Source organism: Drosophila bipectinata, chromosome 3R (genome assembly GCF_030179905.1).
Source record: "Drosophila bipectinata strain 14024-0381.07 chromosome 3R, DbipHiC1v2, whole genome shotgun sequence".
NCBI lineage: Eukaryota > Metazoa > Arthropoda > Insecta > Diptera > Drosophilidae > Drosophila > Drosophila bipectinata.
In genome coordinates, this window is record NC_091739.1 from 10,305,585 (window position 1) to 10,328,840 (window position 23,256).

At 45.3% G+C, this 23,256-nt stretch overlaps 1 protein-coding gene across 7 annotated transcripts in view; it reads left to right on the plus strand.

Moving 5' to 3' along the window:
* The window catches only part of kmr (kramer), a 48,470-nt gene that overhangs the window by 12,279 nt on the left and 12,935 nt on the right, over positions 1-23,256 (plus strand). For 6 of the 7 annotated variants that reach the window (XR_011443413.1, XM_070282084.1, XM_070282080.1 and 3 more), the window contains exons 1-3: positions 16,876-16,941; positions 17,520-19,815; positions 21,229-22,318. Coding sequence is in view for 6 of the 7 variants with exons in the window: in XM_070282084.1 (XP_070138185.1) it covers positions 16,910-16,941; positions 17,520-19,815; positions 21,229-22,318 (3,418 nt within the window). In the remaining variant the exon portion in view is untranslated. Of the gene's footprint in view, positions 1-6,421; positions 6,515-16,875; positions 16,942-17,519; positions 19,816-21,228; positions 22,319-23,256 lie in introns of those variants that run through there. The other variant, XM_070282079.1, reaches the window with a different exon arrangement.

A 23,256-nucleotide genomic window follows, 5' to 3' on the forward strand; every position in this document is an offset into this window, starting at 1 on the left:
ACACACTCACACTGATTTTGGGCTCAACCAAAACTCGTTTTCCGAACTGATGTAAGTGAGATTTTGGCTTGCTTCCCGAAAATCTCCGCCGCCTGTCAATGCGGTCTCGTTTCATACACTTTATGAGCAAAACTTTATTTTAGAGAATTTGTCACGCACTCTGGGGGAACCAGAACCGAATAAATGAGTACTTCTGTATGAAAGATTAAAAACTTTAATCTATTCCCAGTTGGGCTCTTAAAGATAATGTCTTAAACACACCCAGATTGTATAATATTTAAGAGGCATCTAATGAAAACTGAACTAAAAATGTTTATAACTTTTTCAAGCTTTTAATCAGCTTAGTCGTAAATTATGTATTTTATATAATTTTTTAATAAAAGTTAAATCACTGTGCATTTGGTCTTCTCTCCACGGCTGATAAAGTTTTTATTATTTTTTTCCATCAAGTTATAAGCCCCAAACCCTTTGCCACACATGGGAATGCCATACACTTATGTCGGCGTGTGTATATGTGTGTGTTTGTGCTGCGACTTTCCATTTGCAGAGATTTCCACATTTCACATTTTTTGAATTTGAGATTTCAATATGTAAGCGCCGTTTATACCAAATGCGCCATGAATAAAATTCGTCTCGTTCCGATATGGTCGTTTGGTCGAAGGGGGAAAGTCGAAATGGGATTTTATTTATGAACCCGGGACAGGGTGGAAATGAGATAGAGGGGGTGGGTGTTGCAAGCTGGCAGGGGGGACTAGTGGGTGTGGGGGTGAAAACCATTCACTCTCAAATACCAGTTTGGAAATGCGTTGGCCAAACATTGCACGCAAATCAATGCAGTTGCACGAACGCGGCTCAGAAGTTTGATCGAATTGGTTATCGTTTATAAAAGTACACTTAGAAAAATCCTATTTCTCCATTAAATCTAATTTAAACAAGTAAGTAGTTACAAAGGTAACTGGTCATACCTTAAGGTATTTAGTAATTATTTACCTTTAAAGCTATTGACTTTTCTGGCCTGTCCTTGAGGTGTGAAATACTTTCGTTGTTACTTCATAATATTTTTAGAGTGTATGACCACACCCCGCTCGAAGGCTTTAGGGGCGGGGCACTTAGCGTAAACTGAAACAGTTGTGGTCGGCCTCGGGCATCGGCCATCGGGCCTCAGACCCCAGAGCTAACCGCCCCATAAAGTGGCAAAGGGCGCGCCACCATAGATTGCGTGGCTTTACTAAATGTTTGGAGCACTCTGTGGTCGGTGACTGTCCGCGACTGAAATCATCCAAATGGCGGACAAATAGTCCATTATTAAGCTGCTACTTGGTCGACTTCAGTTCAACAAACAGAATCAATTTATTGCCCAATTTAAAATATATGCATTTTGTTTCGGCTATCAGTGAGTGGCCCACATTTCAGCTGATAAGCGCATCACTGTGTGGCAGGCTAGAAATGTTGACACAAATTCGCTGTTCAACCACAAACTAGACACTCGGACAGATGTTGCAGTTGCACTTTGTTCACTTTGCTCACCCGGCTGACTGGTTGCCTGGCTGCCCTACTGACTGCAATTTGCTGTCAAATTGTCGCAAATTCTTACAAGCGCCGCTCATTAAAATTACCCAAATGCCAGCGCCAATTGCCGGAGCTGTTCAAGACGGCATCGCATGACAAATGGCAGGCTGGAGTTTCCAGACAAGTGCCACCAAGTGGTGCACTAACCAAAAATGGAAGTAGGTGTTAATTGTAGAGTAAGGGAGAGTATTTGAATAAAGGAATATGTGGCAAGTCTTTACTAACTTGTGACTTGAGGTCTATTTCTTCCAAACCTTTGAAAGTGTATAGTTTTTTTTTTAAGTGAGCTTTTCTACCTCATCCCTAAACTACAAACCTTTTGAAAATTGCAATTCTGCCCAGCCAGCTGCAACAACAAACTTGTCGCTGGCATTTGCAACGTGATTCCAGTGACTTGAATGCAACTGATAAGCCAGCTACCCCCCCGATTTCTGACTTCAAACTGACAACACCAGATCTCTTTCCGTTCAAAAAACTATATATATATAATATATAACATAATGTAATGCAAAAAGCGCTGATTGCAAGAATGCTTGACTGTTTGGCGAGACTGTAATACAAAGCGCGGACAAAATGTGCTGATCGAGCGGGAAATTGCTTGATGAAGCGTGGCATAAATACATAGGTATACAGTGAGGTGTATACCCAGAAGTAAGAAGTAGAAGTAACGGAACTGCCGGCATTTATCAGGTAAGCCGAAACCAAAGATCGGTTCGAGCCATGGCCAAAATGGTGCGACAGCAAAATTGGCAAAGCGCAAAGACTGGCACGATTGCCTCGAATTCGATGAGATCGATCGAGGTCTCGATAGTAGTAGTGGTTCTGTGGAAACTCCAGCAACCCACCTGGAGCAGGTGCACAGAGCCAATCAGTTGCGCAAGAGTTGAGCAAACAAGGTAATACTTTTTGGTTTTTTTCGAATCTCGAATCTCTAGGGGGAGATCGTGGCCAGGCTGTCAACGGTTTGGTTCGAACTGGTCTGGTTTAGTTTTCAGACTCTAGCCGTGAATAAAATGTCATTCAGCTCATTGAAATGGAAAGCTAAAAATTAACATTTCACAGCGGACACTGGGGCTGCAATTGAAAAACTAAATATTCAAAATAGTACAGAGACTAAGAACTATGAGATACTCTCTAGCTCGACTGACTAGAACACCTCTTTTAAATTTGAATAAAATTCTGTACTGGCTCTACCCCATGCTACCCTCTCTATATATGATATATTGCATTCGAATCGCAACTAAAGTGCTGCTCATTTAGAATTCTACGTAAGTTGCCGGCATTTGGCGAGTGTTACGCGACTTTGAGCGCTCTAATTGTGCGCTTGTTCGGCTAACACACACAGTTGAAAAACAAAAAACTGCAAAAACAAAAAATATACACACACGGCGACATGCAAGAGTGCACAGACTCGAAACATATAGCCACGTTGAAAGGCCAAACAAAAATACAACATAAACCAAAACAAAACAAAACAAAATATACTCGAACTCGACAGGCAGACAAAACACGCGACTGCCACTGCAGATAATTTGCCATTAAGTGGAGTGGAAATGCGTAGGAAAATATGATATAATCGGGCCGAGACTGAGAATAGGCGTTGGCATGCATGGCCGGGCATATGGAACCGCGTTTCCATCTCTTTTCAAGATCAAGTTCAAGTTTGGAGCCATTAATATGCATCGTTGAAGTGTACAAAATATGTATTTTCCGGTAGTCAGAGGTGATGGGAAACTTGCAATTGGCATTTTCACAAACCATGTTTATAAGATACACAGAGAGGTGGGGGAACTATGGGGGGGGGACTAACCGCAAAACCTTGACGACGATGCTGCCGGCAATTTGCCAAACGGCACAAAAAGCATCTAAGCGCGGGGAAATCACCTTTTGACCCACTTTAAAGAGTTACCTTTCAGGCAAATGATGTTGCAGCCTCGCTGATTGATGGGTCGCACAGCTAGGTGGAAATCAATCCGAGGGCATACTGTAACTCGGTAATGAGGATGTGCCTGGGTTGTAGATACAAGCTGTAGATACTGCAGTTGGCGATGCAGATACATAGATATGCCGGCGGCTGTCTTGGGTGAAAATCAACGAAACGAACGGAAGTTGTCGGCAATTTGTGAACGCAAATCAAACCATTTACCGCCGATGGGCCATTTGAATGTTGTTACTTGGTCGTTACAAAGTTAGCTGCCGATGAATGGGCTAAAATGTCAAATGCGAAAGGCAGATGCTAGCGGTTTGTCTTCTGTATCTCTGTGGCGACTTTAACTGCACAAACGTGACTCTTACATTTACGAACTTTAAATGAATTGCAGTTGAGATTATAACTTAAAGTTTAACAGGGGGAGAGAGAGGCGGGTTTTAAGTGTGTCAGTCACACTGCGGGGCAACTAAAAAGGTGCAGCTTTGCACGCACACTTGAGCCGCGTAGCGCTCACAGATACACACTAACACACGGATGCACTTAATTATGCATTAGGCACCAGCATTGACAGCCTGGAAGAGAGGAGCAGTTCAACGAACTCGCGGTGAACAAGGCTAAAAGGATTCCTACGGATGTAAATGAGCTTATGACAGCTATGCATTTTGTCAGTAAATGGTTTCTATTAAAGTTCACAAATTCCATAAATTATTCATCATATTTGCTAGCAAGTTTCATCATTATCCAGTTTCAGACAGGAACTGTCTGAAATTCCTCGTTGGCCACAAAATCATTATAATTAAATGTCTTTAGTCCGACAAATATGTCAAGTATTTTGTAATATTTACCAGTTAGTGCATTTTCAGAGCTTCCCAAATATGTTAGCCATGAGCCATAATCAATAGATTGGATTGGTCCTTAAATAAATACTGGTATATGGCATCCCTTGGAACATCAAACTCGATAATGCGTCTGACCAATTATCGGCTTGAGGATAGTTATCATTTAGCCAAGAATTCCTGTTGCCAACAAATCGGAACTATTTTGCCAATGACCCACAGGTGCAATAATTTAAATCAGCTTACCGGACTCTCTACTAAATCAGAGTCCATTGTTTACGGCCATCAATTGCCACCTTGAGATTACCCAGTATTCAGTATTTTTGTTGTTGTCGCCAGTTGGGGGAAAAGCGTTAGAGAGGCTTCTGGCCAACTGTCAAAGGTGGTTGCCGTAATTGGCGAAATACGTTCGCCGTTTGCTGCCGCTGTGGTCGTTCAATGGACCGTAGAGTTGCTCCAATGGGCGCAGGTTGCCGGTCACACTTCAGTGCATCCCCCAGAGGTGGGTCAGGGGCAGGACGGGCAGTAGGTTTGGTGGGTTAGAGCAATGGATGGCTTAACCCACGCATGTGGGCATTGTGTAGAATTCAATTGAATTTGCAGAACGCAGAAACGCGACCAAATCGATGTTGCTGATGTTGATGTTGCTGTTGCCATGGCTATTGGCATGGCTCGTGTTGTTGCTGTCGTTTACTGACCACTGAATAATGGCCTAATGTGTCTGCACGACCGTGTGGGTGGGTGAGTGTGTGTGCGCATTGGGAAGACGCATGGCATCTGTGTTCAAATTTATATTGCCTACTTTTCGGAGCAACGGCGACCAGAGGGGGTTTCCAAAGTGTAATTGAATTTGTTCTTCCTTTTAAGTTTGGCTCAATTCTATAGCAATTTGTTTACACCGAAAAACCTTAATTTTAATAAAATGGAAACTAAGCTTAAAGTTTGGAGTTAAAAAGTTACTGACCGAGTAAGTAAGCCAACAGGACTTTACACCCTAGGCCCTTGTTTATTAAATTACTCCCTTTGTCTGACAACGATGGTTGCCTGCTCTTGCAATCGAGGATGTAATTTTTGCATGTCTCCGGCATTAAATTTTGCCACCCTATCCAGGTCCTGCTCCTTGCAGCCGTCTGTGTGTGTGGCAATTAGGGCTATGACATTCCGCTCTAAATCTCCTGCACACTTTGCTAATTGTTTCCAATTCCACAAACACTCGCTCGCAGTTGGACCCGCCCGCCCACCCAAACATACTCAGTGTCAGGCCAGGGAGATAGCCGGACAAGTAATTGCAACTGAAGTCTGACCTCAGGCAAATTGGCTGTGAAAGTCCAGTGGGGATGGGGGAAGGGCTTCAATTAAAATTTCTGAATGAAATGCCAAGAGCTGGCTGACCAATTGCTTTGATTCCTGTCGTTTATTAATTTGACTTTGACCCAATTCATTTACCCAACTCATTTGCATAAAAGCTTTGGCCAAAATAGGATTTTTCCCCTCGGTTTGGTTATGCAGTGCAGCGTTTGACGAGCAAAACTTCTAAAAGGTGAATGCATTTTATAGTTCCAAACTCAGGCTCAATTATCGTTCGGCAGTTTTGTTGGTTAAGCCAATATTCAGTTCCTTACACTGATAAAAATAAGAAGAAACAAAGCCTATGTAGCTTCGAAGCGTTGAGTCTAGAAAGTGTTTTTTTTGTTGAGTGTATATTGGATCCAGAGCCGGCAGTTGGGTAAGCGCGTGTTTTGTCGTTTGGTCCGCCACGTGACTTGGGTGAGTAAGACTGCCTTTCCCCGGCGGACTTCGAATTGCCCCCTTTGGCTGGCCCCCTTCTCCCGGGGATCACAACACATTGCTTTGCATTTGCGTGCAGCGATTTGTGGGATACCTGGGAATCGAAACTGACTTCTGGTACCACAACTCCATGTACTTTCCATGTTTGTCGTTTGGGCTTTCGGTCTTTTGTTATAGGCTTTTAATTGACATATGCGTTTTTTACACGATTTCCCTGTCGACTAGGCTGCTCCCTTTCGAATCTATTCCGATTGCATACTAATAGCTCTCATCGTCTGTTTTCGAATTCTCTTTGCAGCTCCCGACGATGATGGTCGACTGCTGAATTTATTGGCTAAAACACACACACACACCCCCACGTACGGAACAGAGTCGACAAGTAACCCCAAAGGTGAGTTATTAGCCCGAGACTAGGCTAGAGACTAGGTTCAGTTAATTGCCCTCGCATGCGCTTCGATGATAATTAAAGCCGACAGCCCAGACGTCGGATAAACGAGCACGAGCGCGGCTTGGATTATTGGTATTAACACCGATTTTATGACCTCGCACGAGCGCCCATCTAAAAAATTACCCAGATAGTACTCCAGTTCCGTCTCAAAACTTTGTATCTCATACCTGCTCTTATAACTCATTTCTATGCTGCTGGAGTTTCTTTTCCTTATTCCGTGTTTTCAACTAGCTGCTTGGTCCAAATCAGAAACAAAAGCTTCACCTTTGGCTACACATTTTGCATAAACACAAGAAATACAGGAGTGACGACGACCGTCAAGGGGTTGAGGGGGTGGTGCAAGTCGCCATGTGAGTCCGCGGAGCTTTCACTCCACTCCGCTGTGAGTGGTTTTTTAGGCTCTCGTGGAAAATATAAATAAAAAATGTGATATGTAATCAAAAACTCAGAGAAAGCTCAGACTATAGGTTACTAAAGTAACTCAAAGATATTCCTCAGTAAAAAATACTTTAAGATAAAGAAAAAATTATGAAAAAGTTTGGGAATAAAATATACATACATGGCGTATACTTAATATTGCGTATACGCAGTGTTGGATGCTGTACTGCAACGATTGGGATGCCGAAAACTCATAAATTAGAGACTTTTAAGACTCTTAGCCGTTAAATAAAATAGTAAACATATAATATTTCTGATTTTATTCTTTATAGACATTTATTTATTATTTTATTATTCTATCTGGGAACTAATTTTGCAACTTATCATGATAATAAAATTATCAAGAATATGTGATTTTTGAATGCATTTCATCTAAACCTTTATAGTTTATTTATAATAGCCACAAATTCATAAATCTATGATTAGCTTACTTAGCATGTTTCTTATATAACTATTTGAACTACCCTCGCAGCTTTCAGTGAAGCTTTTCCGAAGCTTAGCTTTCACTCACAACTCCAGTTGCCAGCTGCGTATCCTTTTTGCCGAGCCTCGCTTCGCACGAACTGAGCTTTCCTGGCGTTTCAGGACTCGGCGGGACTCTGAATTCAGTCTCCTACGAGCCTTTCCAGGCACACAACGCTCACGGACGGGCAACGCGCGCGCTCTCCTCGCTCTGAAAAGTTGGCAACGCAAAAACGGCAAACGCGTCGGGCGTCGGAAGGGCGGGAGGGAGGCGGCAGAAGGCCGAAGAGCGGGAGAAATCGGTGGGTGATGGGTGGTGGAATGTGGTTGGTGGGCGGTGGGCTGTGTGGATGTGGGTGGTGGACAGTCCACGCGCAATCCGAAAAAGTAAAATGAATTAGAAAATGTGCGCGCCGTTGCCGTTGTTACATAAACGAAGCGATATTTTCGCATAAAAACACACAGAACGAAAAAAAAGAGCACACCTACAGGCGCACACACACGTGAAGTTTGCCCAAAAAGCGCGTCCTGTGAGAGTGAAATTATTCTGGCCAAGTTGGTGGCGTTGTTCCTTCGTTGCGTTCGCTGTTCGTTGTTCGTTGTGGTCGTGTTGATGGTGCCTCACGTATATTATGTAAATGATTATGTGCCAGAAACAGAGTGGAGCGTTTCCCGAAGCCCCAACTACGTCGTCGCCATCAGTCGTAGTCGTCCTCGTCCTAGTCCTCGTGGATGTTTTAGCCGAGATGTGGTGCCGAGCCCACTTTCACAGTTCAGAGTCCAAAGCCCGCAAATCCTGAGTGGGCTGGCCGCGTCCACCTTTGCGTTTCTTGTTAGGTGCTTACTGTGTCCATTCACTGGACACCAGAGCCTCGATTTCCATCAGGCTAAAGTTTCAGAGCCTTTACAAGGACACCAAAAAAAGTTTTCATGAATTTTATGGAGGACTCTCTAGTTTAATATAAATATTAAGAATATTAAGAATAGAATCTCTAAACTCTTATAACCCAAAAATCTAACCTACTTTATTCCATTTTCAAGAACTTGAAACTTTTCTCAATCGAAATCCTTTTTCCCTCACTGTAGACTATTCTTTGAGTATCCTTTTGGCGAATTCCTTCTTTTTTTTGGGACAGACGACACATGAGCAGAGCCCTGTGTGTGTGTAGGCGGAAATACAAAGCTGTGTGGCACCTGCAGAATGTGGCAACAACGAGGACAAAAGGCAACCAAATTGTTGCCAAGTTGTGCTATCTTTGGCAGCTTGCTTGGCGGCTCCTTTTAAAGCAATTTATTATGTCTAAAAGCGAATAATTTACAGACACACACACACTCGCACACTGTCAGTGGCAGTGGGTCCCGTCGGCTCGTCTCTAATGAATAAGTTATTTAAAAAATGTATCTACATACATATTTGCCATAGCCGGGTTGAGGGCGATGGCTCATGCATATTAAGTGGCCAGCAACAACATTCTCGACAAGGACATTCTGTTGGCTCCTGGCTGGGGACCGTGCTGGGTGCATGATGCACACATGGGTGGGTATTTTCCATTGGCTACATGGGCGCTTAATACAAATCAAATTCAGGCATTAATTCGACTAATTGGCGCTTGTAAAAGTGGGGTTCGATGCTAAATTGAATGAAAAGCCCGTCCGGCGGTTTACTACGGTTTATTCAATTAAACTCCCACTGCCAAGCGCCCAGTCTCGTTTCCCCTTTTCCAATTATTTTCCATGTATCCGAACTGTGGCTATCCGAATACGGATATGAGTGGCCTCCTCTCAAATCGGATTTTTCCCATTTGTCGGTCTTGTTACGGTTTAAAGTTCGTACGAAACTTTTCACTGTCCACCTGAGTGGCCCAAAACTTTATGAACCTTGGCTTCTATTAAAGTTTGCACAACTTCACCTGCTTTGAAACTAAAATGGCAGTAAAAGTCAAATCAGGCTTTGGTTTTTATTAAGTTATGCAGATTACAATTTCTATTTTTCTTTGCTCTTTCCTTAAAGACTCATTTGCAAATGAAATGACATGAAATGGTAATGAGGTAAAGTATCCTTTTTAACCTAGTTCTCAAGGTTACAGGCAGATCCTTACCAGATACAGAAAGCAAAAGTTTTTATGTGGTTTTTCTCGAAAAGTCTGTGGTCTGGGAGGTAAATAATTTTCCTTCCTTCTGATAATTGTGTTTGACAGAAACTGAATAATACATGAATGTTGTACCTACAACTCTGCCCACTTCCACGTCAATTAGAGAGCAAGTTCTTTCCCTGGCACATTCTTTAGCATTTCCAGTAATTTTATAATTTTCATAATTTTATAATAGTCTTGCCTAATTCCGCACTTAAGATGAGGGGCCCACAGAAACCATTTTCCCGACCACGCCTCATTCGTTTTACAAAATTAGATTATGTGGGGTACATGAAACTGCAATCCACGGACTGTCTTCTGAGGCGGCGCCCCACTTAATTTTGTGCGTGTTTTGCGGATTGCTGCTGATTTCGAATTTTGCATGCATCAGCAATTAAAAGTTGGCCAGCCGATTCGGCAGGTAATTGCAGAAGGAGGAGGCGGATGGCGGAAATCACGCGCGGAGGGGAGCGGGAGTAATTACAAAAGTCATTATGTTCTTCCGTCAACGATTTTGCGGTGCAGGAGGCTATGGAGAAAGCTAAACTTCTGCTACCGGGGCCAAATGTCAGTGGCAAAAGTTTTTGCTAAACTGTTTGAGTTGTGCAACCGCAAGCAAACTGTTTGCCAAACTCTACATGACAGGCCTTCGCCTCGCACTTTCTTTAATATATGATACTGGCTCAACTTTCCGCTGTGACTTCCACTACGACTTGGAGTTCGAGTTCTTCTTCTAAGGCGAAAAGTCAACCCGTCAAACTGCATTATGATTCGGGGTGTGCCACGGGGCGTATGGGTAATATTTCAGTTTATTGCCTAAACTGGCGTGCAAATGAAAATAGTTTGTCTTGCCTACAGTCGTCGTATTGGATCACCAACTAGGGAACAAAGGTTCCCTAGGTTCCGGGGTCAAAAATTGCAAATGTTCAAATATATTATGGCACAAGGAGCACCGTACAGAACACGATTCATAGAAACTCTGTGCTGTGTGCGGGTATTCCGATCCTTGTGTTTGTGACAGAGTGTTCCCATGTCTTTTATAGTTTTATGTGGAGCATAATCAATAACAATTTGCATTTATATACAATGGTCCTTTCGAATGGACGGGACAGAACGAGTCCCCTCCAGACAAGCATTCGACTTCCCAGCACGGACCCAAATACTATATAGCTTTGTGTTTGTATTTATATTTATACATTGTACCCAAGAACCGGGCAACGGAAAAAGGAAAACAAGAAATATCGAGGGCCAAATGGAGGAGCATTTGTACAAAAAAGCCAGGCTATAATAAAAACAATAAAGTTCCTTCGCCAATACAGCGAAAAATAATGTGGACCTGAGATATTAAATATTCGGTTAAAGAGCCTTTGAAGATTCTTTTTCAAAAAATAAGTACATCTTTGAAGTTATAAGATATGATTTGAATAAAATTCGTTGCTTGTTATTTTAAACAAAATATCTATCTTTGTAGTAAGAACTAGTGGTTTCCCTTTGAGTTCCTTGCAACTCAATCCGGCATCAAGAAAACGTAATTTTGATAACAAAAGAAAGCCAAAACCAAACCGATAATCCTGCCTCAGTTATACTCGATATGCTTTTGTCCAAGCTCCTATTTTTGGCCAGCTCCTGGTTTTTCTCCATTTTTATTTCGGACAAGCTGTGCAAGAAAATGCCAAACAAGAACACAATAAACAAAAGCCCTCAAACCCAAAAACACTCCGCCCACACAGAGCAGGGCACAAATACAAAACAAACTTTTGCGACAACTAAAAACGGCAAAATATTTTTGCTTGTCTTTGTATCCAGGATGGGTTCGGGGCACAAACACACACATACACACACACAGGGAAAGAGAGAGTCAGGGAAAGAGGATAAAAAGAGAGAGGGAGATGAAGCGGCAGCTATAAACATGGCACACATCCTGGAGGCACGGGACTCGAGTGGCTTTTGTGCTGCTGCCAGAAGCGGAAATGGGTAACAGTACCGCATGTGATGGTATGATGGTGTGTGTATCTGTGAGTGCGTGCGAGTGTGAGTATGTCCTTTCCAGCACCACTCCCCTCAGCATGCCGCCATCTGTAGTCCTGTTTGCGTTGCTTTTTCTCGGCTCGTGTGCGTGCCACGTATTTAAATTAGTATGCAACATGAATGACAGCCGCCATTGCCATCGCTCATGTTTCCCTGATAAACTCTTTGCACTTGCCCGTGTCGGCGTAAGGATATACCGTATAGGTGTGCGAGTGTGTGTGTGCTCGTGTCCTTGCCTTGATTTGAATTTTTAACTTGTGCAAGGCGCAAATGAAAGCGAGCATTAGCGAAAATGCCTGTGGATGGCTGTCTTCTGATGGCTTGATGAAATTTCCCTCGCTCAATGACTTATTCAGCTTCCCACGCTCACTTTGCTGAACTTTGGCTTTAGTTAAAACCAATTTGCTGCCGCCAAGATAATCACCTTGGAGACGGAGAGCTGAGATGCTAGGGAATCTGCTTAATAGTCAGTTTCTATAGCCAGTTGCTGTGTTGCATTGACACCTTAGAGAGCGTTGCTCCTTTCACCTGTTCCGTCCGACTGTCTCCTCAGCTCCGACACGTGCCCAGGATCCTGATGTTCTGAAGTCGTGTCGTGGGTAGATAAAAAAGTATTGCACCCACCAGGACCTCCCAGATGATGACGATGATGGTGCAGATGATGGGAATGCAGGCACGTCTGTTGCTCTCTGCTCGTTTGCCGTCTGTGCCAATCAAGCCGGGAGGCTCTAAGGACAACACTACACTAAGCCATACAACGCCCACACTAACATCAGCCAACAACGACATCGACAAAAGTGAAAGCAACAAAATCTTCATCATCAAGTGTCATTCTGGGCAGAAGTTGACGCATACAGGCTGTCACTGAACGAAAAGAGGGCTTACATTGTTCTTAAGCAAAAAAATCTGAAAGCTTTAAGAATAGTATTCTATTTCCATGTAACTCTACATGTTCCCAGTGCACAAAAGCTATATTGAGGCATTTGTCTATGTGCATCTCTATCCATCTGGCTATGTCCCACCCTTTTCGTCTCTTTGGCCAACTATTGCCATGAATATTTATGCTTTTGTTGCGAGGACCTCCTCCCCAGGATCGTTTTGGATGTTGTTTTTAGATTTTCAACCCGGGAAGGTGACTGAGGGAAGCTGAGCCCCAGCTGTTGTTCTTCAAGAGCACACACTGTCTGGCAAATCAAGTGGACAAGTTTGAATTGCTGTTGTTGATATTTCTGTGGCTTCGGGGCTAAATTTGGTTTTAAAATGAAACTTTTGGCTCCATCAGACTTTACAAAGTATTCGAAAGCATTTCCCGCACTATTGAACTTTCATTCGAAACTCAATTTCCGCCGGCAGGTACACAATGCCAAACTAAAACTCCCGATAGGTGAGGCCTGCGGGATCTACTCGTTCCAGTATCAATTAATAAGCCCCGACTTTACTGATTTATGCCAGCCCTGGGCAAGTGAATTGAAACCGTTTCAGCTTAATGCATATTTCGCAAAAACAGATTGCAGTCGAATGCCATTAAGCATTATCCGTGCAGGAACAAACACACACATCACACACATCAGCAATCAGCCATGCATTCGATTCGATGATTGATTTGAGTTTAATTGCTTTCAATTGTTTTGCGGAATGCAAATTTTACAAACGCCTGGCTGGGCAGCCGACCCGGAGATCAATAAGTAATAAGAAAATACTTTTCATACCGCTTGGAATGATGCGTGAAGTGGTCTCGGCAAAATATTATGCAACACTTTTGCCCCAAATTCACATACATTCACTTAAAATGTCTATCTTCATCCATTGACAAGTCGTCAAAAGCGACTGGCAAGGTCATGATGTGCCAAATACCCTCGGGGCTCTCAAGGAAATGGGCAAAAAAATAAAACTAAGAGGACTTCTGACTCTTTCTGTGCCACAGGATATGTGTGTATGTGTGTGTATCCTTCGCTGCTCCCAACTTTGTCACACTTTCAGCAGCGCCTTAAAATATTTGCTGCCTTGCTGCTGTATCTCTACTTTTCGCTTTTCTTGCTTATTGATTTTCCCTCTTGGGTAGACACAAAAAGAAAAATATACGAGTCTGGGAAAGCTTAATATATTATAGAGTAGGGTTTACTGTTTACTAGAGATAGTTTCACTTATTTTGCAATTATTTACAAACTAAAAAGAATAAGAAATTATAAGGGTATACTTGTAGTATATATTTTTAAGGTAAAAACTAAAAATCAATAAAACTTATACACAGTATTCCTTGTACTTTATTGTTAAGAGTGGTTGAGAAAAACTTTGTTGTCCTTTTATCACTTTAGTTATTGTTCCACTTCTTTTTTGTTTGAGGCTCTCTTTGGGCCAAATTGAAATCTTGGCCTGATGAGTATTTATAATTGCACTTGTCGCATTACAAGTGGCCATAGAAAGTGGGTGGCAACGGGCGCTCCCAATACTAATTAAGTTGGCCAGTTCGTGGGCCAGTCGTAGCCACAGGCTAGGGCCAATTCAAATTGAAATGACTCGTTGAGTGGCTGGTGGAAGTTGTAGGCCCCACCCACCACCTTACCCCATCGCCATCTTTTTCGCCGCCCACTTAGCCGGAGTGGCACTTGCCGTTGGTGGTAATGACGTCATTGCGGACAGTTGGTGGCCGGAATTCGGGGAGTTGACTGGCAGGTGTGTCTCTCCTGTGCGGTTGGAAGGGTGTTGCATATGTCAAGGCAATTAAATTCAAACCACAGAGGGTTTGCTAAAAATAAACAGGCCAGGAGTACAGGATTACAGGCCCCAAAAAGTAGGCAATATCTCAGTTGATTTTATCGCACCCACATCAAAATACTGCTGCCCTGAGCCTGACACGAGGGGTTATGACCTGAAATTATAATTATACGTATCACAGGCCCATCAGACCTAATTGAATTCCAACGCGCATTCCGCTACAACAGGGCGTATACGCGATTTCACCTAAAATGGCCTATGGCCCCGAAAAGAAAGAAAACAAGAGGCCCGAATGCCAATCAAATGCCAATCATCGAATTGTGCTTTATTATCGACATAGTTTTTGTGTCATTATCATATCCATATTTCAGACAGTTTTCAAATATTCCGACAGCAGGGTTGTGGGAAAACATGCAAATGCGAGCAAATACTGAAATCGGAGCAAAGGCGAAAAATTCCCGGAACCGAGTGCGTGCGGAGTTGGCGTGTAAATAAGTAAACACACATGGCCAGATGACCTCTAATCGGTTCCATTGTAATTTGTTGTATAAATAAGCATAATATGCTGTGTATCATCATCATCATCAGCGGCCGCAGAAGCAGCAGCAGCAGTCGCCGCGCGGGGCGTCATCATTTTTGGGGCTGGCTTGATGCCAGATTTATATCATCTTTCACTATATTATGGTATATATTCTATGTATATATACTGAAGGTAGGCCATTGTATGTGGGCCATTTATATGCACATATTTGTTGGCACATTCTGATGCCACTACCCAGTGCCCCGCGTCTCGTCTCTCGGCACTTGGCATTCTGGTTGTGTGCATAAAATATTTTTGTGGTAATTTTTCATGCTCACATTAGCGACGTCTGTCAACCGAAAAACGAGGGAAAACGATAGCTGCAGGGCTGGGTCTGTTGCAAAATGTTGCAACATCAAGAAGAAGCTGCAAGCTTCACTGCCACCCGCATAAATAAATAAAAATCCAAAAAGGGTCCTGCTGTTGAAAGAATGCGGCTCAGAGGCAAAGTGGAGTGGCAAAGGGTACGAACGTCCTGGCTGCTTTTCATTTAATCGGTATTGATTTTGTATTGTTGTTCCGCTGCCAATATTTTATTGTGCTCTCCGCTTTGGGGCACGTCTTTTACTTTCAGCGTTTGCGCTTTTTGCCAACCAACCAACCAACGGACCAGGCAACCGGGCCGATACGGTCCGGGCGTTAATTGAAAGCCATACAAATTGCGCCTCCGCCCAGGCTAGCAGGCAGGCAATTATAAAATTGTTTGGCCAAAGTTGATTGTGGCGTAAAATAGCCGGAATGGCTCTAAAACTTCCAGCACAGGCCAAGAAATAGAGAGACACGAACGGGCGTTAACATTGGGATCAATTGGCTATTTATTGCGCAACATTTTCAACAGGATTCCGCTTTTAAAATCCCACCATCGTCATTGTCCGAGTCAGGTTTCCTGCACTGAGCGAAATGTACCATTATATGGGATAATGGAACTTTTATTTAATCCTTAAATGCCTGGCTCTTGCGAGTGAAAAGCCTGCAATCCCTGCATGGGATTCATTCAATGACCACACAGACAGCCTAGAAAAGAACGAAATCCCCACATGAGGTACAATGCCAGTTCTTTTGTCCTGTGGACTGTATGTTCATTTGCTGGATGGAGGCTTCAGTCAATCTATAATTTATATAGTATAATGCTTTAGCAAAGGCACTCATTGCCAATGAATGTCCTTCCAAAAATTGCATTAAAAACGTCATTCGATAGAGGAGTTATCGTGAAGTCAGATTCACAAATGTTTGCTGTGTGTGTCGTATCTGGTTGTTCCACTCGTCGAATTAAAACTGAATTCGTGTTCCATACTGAATGCGGGAATTATTGTCTCCTTGGAGATGATTTATTTTTTGTGTATTGTTTTCCGAGGGGCTTGTTGATCTGGGGGCGTAAGTGTGTTTAACATATATACGAGGTCCTTGATTCGCTTTTGAATATGCAGAGACATCGAGAAAATGGAAGCAGGTTCCGCAAAATCGAATTAAAATCAATTCAATTTTGTTCATTAGCGGTGAAAACAATCTGAAGGTTACAAGTTCTCAGTTTGTGAACCACTTGTCCTGCCTCGAGAGAAGTCTCTTTGATTTTTGGTTTTATCTTGTGGTTTCTGACTCTTGGCCGCAAAAAAATCTGTGCCCCGCCTCAATAAAAATAGACTCATTCAGAACTAGTTGGCGGCGGTTGCAATTCAATTTTCTCGGTGCCCCCAAAACTCTCACACACGCCAAGTGCAACGCTAAAAAAAATGAATGGGGGACCGACAAATAGGCGGTTGCCACATTTCAATCCGTGGGGGAGAAGCCGAATCGCTGAAAAGTTTTAATTGAGTTTTTGCAACCAATCGAATAATCAAATCAAAATTCAATACAATAAAAACAAGCAGGCCAGTGCGGAAAAGAAATTAGTGCAATTGAATTAAGGCCGAAATAAGGCCAATTAAGTTATTAATCGAATTAACGCAACATACAACCGAGACTCAAAAAAAAAACGCCTGCAAAATGTTTGGCTGCATTTATCAGCTCTGGGACTGGTGAGTAGTATAGTATGGCATCCAGATTTTTATTTTTTATCATCCCCATCGGCACCCTCTGATTTTCCATTTCCATTTGCCATTTCCCGCGGAGAAAATGAGGCCTGCAAGGTCAGCCGTGTGGCTGTGGCCGGGGCGGCGACTGCAGTTAATCAATTACGGTCAATTACGTGGGGCCCGCTTTCAATTGCCGCTCGGGCCCGTGTCTTCTATAGCTGGAAGACCTTAGCAGAGGATTAACCCATTACTTCCCATAAAATAAGCTACAATAATGGTTAACTGAGCTTAGAGTCAAAAATAAGCTATTTATTATACCTCATATTTTACTATTGTCGTAAAATTTTGACGATTATTGCTACTTAAGATCAGTTTAAAATTTAGTATAGCCATTAAAGCTTAGTATTTAAAGCTTAAATTATATAGTTTTCTATAAATCAGGCTTAGAATGCATTAATGGGTTAACTACCCTGTCCTCGCTATTGAATTAAGCTTAAAGACCTCAGCCAATTGAATCACAGACCCACTGCCAGAGAGCACTTTTTCTAATCTCTTTTTTGTTTATTCTTGCCGCATTGCAGGTTGGAGGCGCCACCACTCTTCACCGCCGGCACTATGGACGCCAAGAAGCTGCAACAGCTGCAGGAGGCGGCCATACTTGCGCAGCAGCAGAAGAAGCTGCCGTTGGCGTACCAAACAAACTTGGTGGACTACCGGACGGCGGCCTACAGCCAAGCCCTTTACCAGCAGTCTCCGACAGCCACGAGTTCCAGCGGCGGCGGTCCACTCTCGCCCATCGAGATGCAGCCTCAATCGAAGCACCACGGCCTGCTGAAGCACGGCGGGGGTGGAGGAAACTCCAGCAGCTCACACAGTTCCCCGTACCACCAGTCGTACTCCAGCAGTGGCGGCGGGACGGCCGCTGAGCAGCTCTACCAGTCGCCCACGGAACGCACCTATCTGGCGGCGGCGGGCAGGTTGCAGGCTAATAACGCCACAGCCGGACATCATCCGATCTCGGCACTGCAGGCGCAGTATCAACAGCTCCAGGCAGCCAAGATGCAGGCCCAGATGGCCACCCAAAACGAGGCGGCCCAGCAGCAGCAACGCACCTTTGCATTGCGGCAGGCCATGAACCCGCCCACAGGACACTACCATATGAGTCAGTCCTCCAGCATGGTCTCCAATATGACCACGATGACCCAGCAACAGCAGCAGCAACACCAGAGGGCACCTCCTTCCTCTCTAAACTTGCAAAATCAATATCAGCCGGCGCAGGGTCCTTTGAAGTTGCAACAGCAACAAATGCCAAAGCACTATCAAGAGCAGCTCTATGCCCATCAGCAGCAACTCCAACAGCAGCAGCAGCAATTGCATCAGCAACAGTTGCAGCAACAACAGCAACAGCAGCAACAACAACAGCAGCAGCAGCAGCATCGCCATAAAACGGAGCTCCAAACACCTGGAAGTGAACATGGAACGGTCTACATCCAACAGAATCATCCAGGACATGTGGTGAACCAGGCCTGCCAGACCCAAATATCGGCAGTCAAGCCCAAGGCCACGCCCAGCTCGGAGGAGTCCTCGACCACCTCGGCCAAGAGCCCCTCCCACGCTCCCTTGGATCGCAAGAAGAGTGCCGGATCCATTCAGGCCCTGAAGTCGCCCATTACGAAGAGACCACCATCCACGCCGGTAACTCTGTCTGGATGGTTGCACAAGCAGGGATCCGACGGCCTGAAGGTGTGGCGCAAGCGGTGGTTCGTCTTGGCCGAGTACTGCCTGTACTACTACAAGGGTCCCGAAGAGGAGAAGCTCCTTGGGTCGGTTCTATTGCCATCATATCGGGTATCCGCCTGCTTGCCGGAGGACAAGATATATCGAAAGTTCGCCTTCAAGTGTGAGCACCAGAACATGAGAACCTATTGGCTGGCTGCTGACAATTCCGAGTCGATGATGACGTGGGTGCGAGCATTGGCCGCCGCAAGTATGATGCAGGCCCCCAGTAGCGGGGAGTCGGAGCCCAGTGTGAACTCCTCCCTCAATCACAGTGGAGAGAATTCGGATTCTGGGATTCACACCCTGCAGTCGCAGCCGAGCAAGGGACAACCCACACCCTCGTCGGACGGGTTAAGTGGAGGAGGTGGTGGAGTTAGCAGCTCCCAACCCCTGTACGCCAATGCACCGCCCAAGCCCCGACGAAGCAACGATGGGGGCTACTCCTCTCCATCGCCGGAACACAACGAACAGCAGCAGCAACACTCTAGTCGCCGATTGATGTCGCCCACGCAGCAGCTGTACCAGCAACAACAGCAGCAGCAGCAACACCAGCGATCTCAGCAGCAACAGCCGCAGCAACATCATGCCATTTACGACACCAGAACGGGTCATGTCTCCAGTGCCCTGCAACTCCAGCAGGCCCAGCAGCAATACTCACTGGACCACTTGGAGGCGCAGTTCCAGCAGCAGCAACTAGACATGGAGGAGCAGATTGCCCGACTGCAGCAGCAACGGGCCGCCGAGGAGATCTACGGCGAGCGGGAGATGTACATGGCCAAGCTCCTCCATCAGCAGCGCCAGGCCGCCAATGGCAGCTACCCCACCCAGCAGCAGCTCCTGCATGCGGAGCGGAGGACACCCGATGCCTATGGGCGGTCGAAGCAACAACGTCTCTTTGCCGCCGCTCAAGCTGCAGCGGACTACGAGGATATCTACAACATGTCCCAGCTGGCTGGAGCCGGGGGAGTGCCCATGTCGGCCCAGGAGGCACTACTGCAGGAGGCGGCCAGCTACCGGAGACCGCTTAGCCCGCCCAGCTACGATGGTTCCAAGCACGTGCCGGCCATGCCGCAGCGATACACGCCCAATCACTTGGAGGTAAGTGTGGAAATAAAAAGGGAAACACAAATAAGTTTTAAAGATTGAAAAGTCAAAGATGGTATCTATTAGATACTTTTCAAAAACCGTCTTCAGCAGCTTTCAGTTAAATTTTGTTTGGCATGCAGCTCAGCGTGGGTTTCCCTACATTAAATATTTTTACGAGGCAGTTTCAATTTAATGCTGCAGAAAGCCTCTAAGCCAACTTGTTTAAGTTTCAATGCATGCCAGTGGTGCATTTGCCGCATTACGAACCCAAAGTGCAATTTACAAAGGCAATCAAAATGGCAAAACCGCTGCCCCGGGCAGTCCAGAGCTGCGATTCACATTCCCATTCGTAGTCCCTGGTGCTCTGGCGATTGCGATTGCTGATGACCTGCCACTTGGCACGGCAACCCTCAGTTTATGGGTGCTTCGAGCTTAAAACTGGGAGCTTGTGGTGCTTGGGAACTTGGGAACTCGGGGGCGTGGCATCGGCGAAGGTCAGCCCAGCAAATCATCTGCTATGCCACTTGCTGTTGTCTGATTGCTGCAGCCAGTAAATGCAGCATACAAATAGACGGGGAGCGGCCGAGGGGTCCTTTTTATTTCCGCACCTCTTCCCCTGACCTAGTTGCAAAGTTTCTGGCTGCTTTTCTCCGGGAATCTCACCTCAGCACGTATCTGCTTTTCACTTTTATTTGCCCTTCGCCCGAAAGAGTCTGAGTGCTGGGTAACCTGATTCTGATTCTGTGCCTGTGCCTGTGCGGTGCTACGGCTTCTGCTCCTGCCAAGATAACTCCTTTTGCAGCGAAGAGGACTCCATAAAGCCACACAAAAGCCGCTTCAGAAGAGCGTTGCTGCTGCCATTGATGATGGCGGAGAATGCCCCAGAGTCTTTCGTGAAAACTTTCAGTTTCAAGCAGCTGTCTCGAGTTCGTAGCTTACGCTTTAATTGGACTTTAGTGTGTCAGTGGGTTGCTAAATTGCAGACATTTCTCCTTCCTACCACCGACTCTGGGAGGCGCCTCCGCTGCAATTTTCTTCAAATGCAACTTTATGAGTATACTGTCATGCAGCATGGGGGCTGCGGACAGGGGGCATGGCCGAGGCAAAGGAGCAACTGTTTAGTGGGTCAGGTCAGGCACTGCAAGTTAGCCGGGAAATGAGTCGCGTGCATGATTTATGGTCACAGGCTTCTGGGCCCGAAACCAGCTGTGCTGCCTGCCTGCCAAGTGTCGAACAAGTCACAGGGCCTGCCAATTTTCTACACTTAAAAAAGAATTTAACCTTTGCAGTAATTGGTTCCAACTCCTTCCGATTTTAGCGAGCCTCTGTTTTTCGTAGTGCAGGCCTAGTTAAAAATGCAATAGCCATTTGAAACGAACCATTACATAACCCTTGCTAACTGTTTTCGTTTTTGTGCCTTTCCAGGCCAGCGGCGCTGATCAACTAATCAATACAATGGACTTGCGTGCTCGCACAGCGGCGGCCATCGTGCGTCCGCATTCGGCCGACTTCCTGGAGTATGAGGCGCGTGCCGAGGCTGCTGCTGCGGCTGCCGCGGCAGCCATTGCCCAGAGCCAGCAGGAGAGCGGCCGGGCACCCAGACCCAAGTCCAGTTTGGACATCAACCGGACACCGGACAGCTTCTACTATTCGGAGGCGAGTTATGCGGACAAGATGCGAAAGAGCGCCCTCTATCTGCAGAACGGGGCTCAACCGCAGCAGGCGGGAAGCTATCGAACTGCGGCCGGAGATATCAATTCCGGCGTTAACACCATCGGCTACGAGAATCCGTATGAGAGGGCCTACAAGCGACAGGAGCTGCTGGCCGAGGCGCAGGCCCAGGCCCATGCTCAGGCCAGTAGCATGCCCAGGATGAGTCGATCGGCCAGCCAGGGACGAGCGATGGGGTCGCAACTGCAGTCACCGCAGCAGGAGGACCTGCCACCGCTGAACGTGCACCCCGGCTCCATATTTCCGCCATCGATGTCCACCCAGGAGATAATCTGCAAAAACGAGCAGTTCCTGCGTTCCGCCAGTGCTCGACTGCCCAAGAGAAACGGCATGGATGATGACTATTCGGCGGCCAACTCCACCACCACGTCACCCACATCGGGAGCTGCCCCCTCCCCGCAGCACCAGGAGGGTGAGAGGAAGCGGGAGGAGTCCATGAAGCGTCTGCTGGAGTGGAAGCAGCGCATGCTGCAGTCACCTTTGACCCGCAAGGGCATCCAGCAGGGCGGTAGCAACATGTCCGCCATGTCAAAGCTGGGCAGCAATCCGAACATACTTCTGGCATCTACGGCAGTGGCCAGTGGAGCACGCTATGCCCCTCAGGCGGGCAAGACGGGTCTGGTGGGCAACGGCAATGGCAATGGTAGTGCAGCCGGAAACGGAAGTGCTTCGGGGGCAGGAAATGCCGCTACAGCCGCAGGAATCCAACGCTCTCGATCCGAATCACAGGCTAACATGGGACCTGGTGGAGTGGCGTACAACAACTACTCCTCGGATGATGAAGGTAAGTCTCGATCTGAATGCTACTTGTATCTTAAAATCCCATTTTGCTTGGCTTCAACTCTGTTTCTATGTAATTTGTCTCTATCTTTATCTGTATCTGTATCTTTAACTGTCTCTGATCTGTATCTGAAACTATATTTATGCGCCAATATCTTAAAAAGTAAAAAATTCAAGAGGTCTTTAAATTGTTAGATCTTTTATTTGTAACTATTTGTGCGCATAAATCTAGTATATATCTTTTTAGACATGAGTAGCTGTATCTTTATTTTTATCTGTATCTGTATCTGTAGCTGTTGCTAACCGCGCTGGCATCCTGTGCGCTTCCTACTTTTACTTTTATTTACTCTCTGGCTTTGCTTTCCAGTTAGTTGCATGTTTAGTTGCAGGTCCTTGTGCAGGTCCTCCTCGCTCTTGTGCTTTGTGGTTGTCGAGTTTTCCCCTTCAAGAGCAAGTTGTTTACTTGTAATTGAAAACGCCGTCGCTTGCTTTGCTTTAAACTTTAAACTATGAACTTTAAAAGACCCGCATAAAAGCCCACTCAGTGGTCGGGGCTGTTGTTTCTGTTTCTGACATCCTTTTTTGCTTCTGGGCCAACTTTTAGGCCGTCTAGATGAACTAATTATAAGCCTAACCCTATTTCCATGCTAATCTATCATGTCCAGACGCCAGACTAAACAAATAAAAGCTTCATGTAGTGGATAGCAGTGTGTTTCTGCCATTTTTTGTTGCATTGTTTTATGATTTAATATGGTTAATTAAAAATAGGCAATAGGCAATACGAAGAGCCAAAACTAGACAAGCTCGCTAAGCTAGTTTCATAGATTATTCGAACAAAAAAACCTTCCTGCCGTGCGCACACACACAACACATACATTGACATGCACAAATTTCCTAAAAAAAAAAATAATTAATAAAATATAAATTATAATCGAAAGCAAC